Genomic DNA, 6,000 nt, shown 5'->3' on the forward strand with positions numbered 1-6,000 from the left:
GTCTCGATTTTAATGCAGAAATCAATTATGCTTCTAACAGACTTGGTTTCATATGTTCTTTGTGGACAGAATCAGCATCTTAGGCTCTTCTCAGAGTCCTTGGAACATACTAGAATGCTTAGGGTGTAGTAGGAACCTATTCACTGAGATCATAGAATTAAGACCAGAGAGGACTATTTCCTGCTTTTGGGATATAACTTGTGGCTGAGATGGAGAATGAATTCAACCCATGTCTTAGCAGAATAAAGCCCATCCATACCTCAGGTAATTCATTTGTTCAGCCCTAATACTTATTAACTTTAAGAAAATTCTCCTCCTTCCTGGTCTACTTCCCTCCCACACTTCTTTTCTGCTTCTTGCTTCCCTTTTCTTCCCTTTCCTTTGCTTGAATGTCCACGCATGCTTCCTCCCTCCATCCCTCAGCCCTTCCATCTCTCCCCTTCCTTCCTCTCTTCTTTTCCTTCCTCCCTCTATTCTTCCCTCCTTCCATCTCCCTTCCTTCTCCCTCCTTCTCCCTTCCTGTCTTCCATCATCTCTTCCATTTCTTCTGTCTTCCTACAGTGGTCACCTGATTGGATGTAGGAAAATAAAGATATCTGAATTTAGCCATGGCTTATTTTTTATCAGATAAGCAAAGTAGAAAGAAATTGGTGAGGAGATTGGGGGTGTTTTCTAGAGAACCAGTCCACTGTACCCTAAGATCCATGCCCCATAAATAGAGTGGAAACAGGAGAGAATAGGGGCTCAGAGAGTATGTGTCTGGTCCGGTGAGCTGATTGGTGAGAGAAGACTTATTACCAGGGGTAACAGAATTCATGACATGGAAACAATGTAAGACTGGGGTCTGTCACCTGTAGCCTCTGTGGGAGAAGACCTGTGATTGGGTGAAAGGGAACACTGTAGGAAGTGAAGGAGATTTACCTGCTGTGTTCCCCTCACTCTCTTATCTGTTGTTCTTGTCATCTTGAGCCTGTAGAAGTCATGGTTTTGATGTGCTGTAGTATATGTGCAACTCTACAAAAGCAGGGAAAGTATGGAGTAATGACTGTGGGAACGAACGTCACCATCTCAGGCCTGCTTCCTGGGATTGCAGCTAATTCTGACCCTGTTAAGAGATTTTCCTGCTATTCCCAGATAACTATGGTGACCTTGTGGTTTTCTTCTTTCACTTATAAATTGATGGATATATTAATAATAGATTTGTTAAAATGTTGAGCTCATCTTTGTATTTCCAATAGGAGCCATACATTCAAGCAGTTAATTTCATTCATTTTTAGACTGAATATATTCTTGCATTTTCTTGCCTGAGATGGTCAACAGTGTCTTCAAGTTGTTTAGCACTCTGTCTTATGTTCCATGCAAGCTGTATTCTCTGGTCCATTTTTTCTTGGCTACCTACGTTTATACCTTTAAAACTGATGTTGATCAGCTTTTCCAGTTCTCCAGGCAGACCCTTCCTTCTCCCTCATCTTCTCTCTAGCCCACAGCATCTTCAGTGCTCACTCCTCGCTCCCTTTCCTTCTCTAAGTGGATCCTAAACCTTCATGTAAGAGGCTCTAATCTTAGGTGGAACATAGCTAGACTACTGTAGATATTTTTCCGGCATTCTCTGTGTTGCTTCTATGTGACACATGGCTAGCATGTGTACCCTCATTGAGATGGCAACTCTCTTTCCTTTTTCAGTCTTTTATTTTTGTGAAGGTAACATTCATAGTGTATAAAGTAACCATTCGCTCTCTTAAACACACAGTTCACTGTACTTTACTTTTACAGCAGTGCAACTGTCGTCTATTTAGTGAGTTCCATTATCTCTAAAGAAAAAGTCAGTGTTCACAGAGCAACACCTCTTTGGTCCCCTTTCCCTCTACATGCAACAACACCCTCTGTGTGCCTGTGTATGACTGCTTAGGCTTACATAGTCCTGTGTCATTGCTGTGGTTAATACCAGGGAGAATAGCTTTAGGGAGGAAGGTTTTCTTCTACACATGGTTTCAGTCTGTCATGGGAAGGGGGTGAAGGAGGAACTCACATTATGACAGACAGGAAGCAGAACAGAGCAGTTTTAGGAAGTGGCTGGGACAGTCTCTAGTTCTCCAGGATATGCCCTGAGTGACCCAGCTCTCCAACCAGGCTCCGCCCTCTGCACTTTCACCAACTCCCCAGAGCTCATTCCTGTTTGGTGTGCATCATGGATTAGACCATTCATTCAGTCAGAACCCTCGTGGTCTAATCATCTATGTAAATGTCCTCACAGATGCATCCAGAAACGGACTTTCCTAATGTCCCAGTCCTTTCTGGTCAATTAACCACATCTCAATAGAGATGGACCATCATACAGATATGTTCCATCAATCACCAATCAAGAAAATGCTCCTACAGGCTTACCACAGGCCGATTTGGTGAGGACATTTTCTCAGTTCAGGTTTGTTCTTCCACAATGAGTTTAATTTGTGTCAAGTTGACATAACATAGCCAGCAATATGTTATATACATATATGAAGATATTCCAAGGAAACATTATTTTGCATAATTTATACTAATAAAGATTTTAAGAATAATTTTTTAAAGCCGATATGGAACAAATTCTACAATCCTGTCAGGTTGTCTCATTTACATGACTCTAGCTGTTGATATTAATAAAATTCAAATTCCCATCAAGCAGGTGTGATACTCAGGACCCTGCTGCGGGTGCCACAGGCATCAGCTAACAGGTACTTAAACATTTTGGACATTGCTAATATTGAATTACTGCCTTTTGTTTTTCAGTAAGAGATGCTAAAAATCTGGTACCTATGGACCCCAATGGCTTGTCAGATCCCTATGTAAAACTGAAACTGATCCCTGATCCCAAAAGTGAGAGCAAGCAGAAGACCAAGACCATCAAGTGTTCCCTCAACCCGGAGTGGAATGAAACCTTCAGATTGTAAGTGGAAATCTCCATGGCCCAGCATGAGTGACAGAAGCTGAGATATAGGCCATCAGGGAGAGACTGGGGTGTTCCCCCATTTTCCCTTTGCCTCCTCTCCTTCTTCCCACTTCCTCTTCCATCTGGATTCCAGTATTACAAGCCAGGAGAAAATTTAAGAAAAAAATTAATACAGTTGATACTGCTTGTAATGTGGGAAGGTGGGTTGGTGGATGGGATTGGGTGTGTGCTGCTTGGTGACAATTAATTAGTGGGGTGTAATCTATAGGTTATATTGACAAAATCTCTAGGACTGAGTTTAGATGATGCTGGGTTTTCAGTCTACTGAGAGAACTATAGCAGCCTGGCTTTATTGTCTTCTCTAACGAGGAAGGGTATGATATGAGGGTCCCCTGTCAACGTGTCTGGGCCAGTGATTGTTAATAGTAGCAGATGATATGTACTGAGCAGGTATGATGTACACTCAAGCACTGGTTAGACAACCCGACTAACAATCTCTGGTTGATTCATTCCTATTTTGTGCATGGGGCTTGCTAAAGAGGCCCCTTGGTGAGCAGAAGGCTGAGCAGGATGCAGCCTTAGGTAGTTGTAGCCACAGGCTGGCAGCATGGTTCTTGGGGGCAGCCTCATAGTCTTGCCTCTTTTTCAGGATAAAGCAAGGACTACCTGATCCTCTCAGGACCATGCCACAGAACAGTTTTCCGTGAGACATTAGCAAGAGGTTTCTCCTTGCGGTCTCTGCTTCATATTCAACTCAGATGTGTGCAAATGCACACACATGCATGCCCAGTGATGTCTTGGGTATTGGAATGTTTCCCAGTGACTGTCCATGGAAATTAGAACAGAGACAGCAGACATAGATAGGCTTGCTTTTGTTGGAGCTGGCTTAGGTCCCCCACCTGAGCCACAGGCTGTCAAACAGAATGAGCCCCTACTCCCAGAGGAATAGAAAACAAGTGTGTCTCCTGCAGCAGCTTGTGACAGGATTTCTACCTTGGGGTCTCATCCTTTTGTACATTTCATCTGCTTGAGAAGTCATGATGGCCTCAGCTGGCTCTCTCTCTCTTTCCCTCCCTCCTTCCCTCTCTCCAGTCAGCTGAAGGAATCAGATAAAGACAGAAGACTGTCTGTAGAAATCTGGGATTGGGACCTGACCAGCAGGAATGACTTCATGGGATCTCTGTCGTTTGGGATTTCAGAACTACAGAAAGCCGGTGTGGATGGCTGGTAAGAAGGATTCTGCATTGAAAACAATTCACTTCGGTCAGTCAGATATAGGATTGAATATATTTTCCTTTAAAATTGCAATATAAAAACATAAACTCAAGGTGATGACTCATAGCCTCAGCTTGGCCTCATCAATATACCTTATTTGACTCCTTAGTTTACAAATCAGCAATTAGCTGGGCCTGGTGGCATGAGCCTTTCATCCAAGCTAGTTGGAAGACTGGGATTGGGGGGATGGCAAGGTGAAGGTCTGCCTGGACAGCTTAGTGAGGACTTGCTTCAAAATAAAAAGTAAAAGGAGGCCAGAGAAATGGCTGGGTGATGAGGCACCCGTCAGCATACATGGTCGCAAAATGCTTGCTGTATAAAGTACAAGGACTTGAATTCAGATCCCCACCACCCACACAAAAGCAGGCAGAACAAAAGCAGCTTGTATCTGTTGCCCCAGCAATGGCATGCCAAGGGGGCCAGAAACTGAGGACAGACAGAAACAAGCAAACCCCTAGAACTCGCTGGGCCCTGTGTCTAACCAGTTGGTGAGCTCCAGGTTCAATAAAAGATCCTTCAAAAAGCCAAGTAGAGAGTTATTGAAAAAGACACTCAGCTTCAACCTTTGCTTCCACAAGCATGTGTGAGCACACACACACACACACACACACACACACACACACACACACACGCACATGCACACACACACACACACACACACACACACACACACACACACACACACGATCAGACAGGCTGTAACTGTGAATAACTGAATATCAAGCAAGACATGGATCCCTCTGGGCTACAGTTCTTACCCTAGTTTATCATCCCTGCCCTAGGGCACACAGCTTTGTGGCACTAAAGCCATCTTAGGAGTTAACCTGACAGATCTGAGCAACTCATTGTCCAATCTTGCCACTTTAAGGAGGTGTGCCCTCGTTGACATTTGCCACCCCAGCCTGCCCACAGTCACCAACAATGTTTTATTTTTTATGGAGTTTTTGCTTTGCTCCATTCTAATGCCAAAACAAAGCATCCTCATCCAATATTTCCAACAGGGAAGTGAGTCTGCCCGTGGGGGACCACTTTACAGTCACCTGAATGGAGGAGTAAGATCAATGGTCTAACCTGGCTTCCCAGCCATCCTTTTGGGGAAAGTGGTGATTGGAGCCATTCTTAGTTCTTAAAGTTATCTCCTCTCTAAATTGTCTCACTTGGGACTTCTTCAGTTCCAAGTGAAAGAAAAGACAAATCAGACTGACTTTTCAAGAAAGAAAACACATCATCCAGCCCACACATCCCCATTGTCCACCTTATTAGCTTCCTAGTCCCTGCCCTGTATTGATTTATCTCGGGTTCTTAATCAAATGGGCAGAACATTCGAGTCCCTCGGGGGTGCATCAGGGAAGATGACAGGTGTGTTTTTGTGGAACTCATGGAGGAGTGGAGATAAACCTTGAACAAAAAATTACTCCCAAGTCAAAGACCATGTTATAAGAGAGGTGACAGAAAGGAACAGGTTGGGGGTTGGTATTAAATAAAACACAATTCAGAAGTGGTTAAAAACACCATACTTAGCCAAAGGGAATTACAGGACAGACAGGGGTACACAGAGAAACCCTGCCTCAAAACACCCTCCCCCACAAAAACTCCTCGCCATACTTGTAAAATAATGATCACGAGTCAAGGCTGCCCTGAGCTCACTACTGAGGACCAACGGCTGACTCCATAGGAAGACTTGATAACCTGATGTCTAAGAAATTCGTGTTTGGGAAAAAGTTTACTGAAATAGCTTGACTACATTAGCACTCTCTCCCTCTCTCCCTCTCTCTCTCTCTCTCTCTCTCTCTCTCTCT

The 6,000-nt window shown here is 43.9% G+C and overlaps 1 protein-coding gene across 2 annotated transcripts in view; it reads left to right on the plus strand.

Annotated features, from left to right (window-relative positions):
• The window catches only part of Prkcb (protein kinase C beta), a 339,260-nt gene that overhangs the window by 222,283 nt on the left and 110,977 nt on the right, over nt 1-6,000 (plus strand). For both annotated transcript variants that reach the window (XM_031388182.1, XM_031388181.1), the window contains exons 6-7: nt 2,767-2,923; nt 4,019-4,153. In XM_031388182.1, coding sequence (XP_031244042.1) covers nt 2,767-2,923; nt 4,019-4,153 — 292 coding nt within the window. The remainder of the gene's footprint in view (nt 1-2,766; nt 2,924-4,018; nt 4,154-6,000) is intronic.

This window comes from Mastomys coucha, unplaced genomic scaffold, assembly GCF_008632895.1.
Source record: "Mastomys coucha isolate ucsf_1 unplaced genomic scaffold, UCSF_Mcou_1 pScaffold21, whole genome shotgun sequence".
In the NCBI taxonomy this organism is placed as follows: domain Eukaryota; kingdom Metazoa; phylum Chordata; class Mammalia; order Rodentia; family Muridae; genus Mastomys; species Mastomys coucha.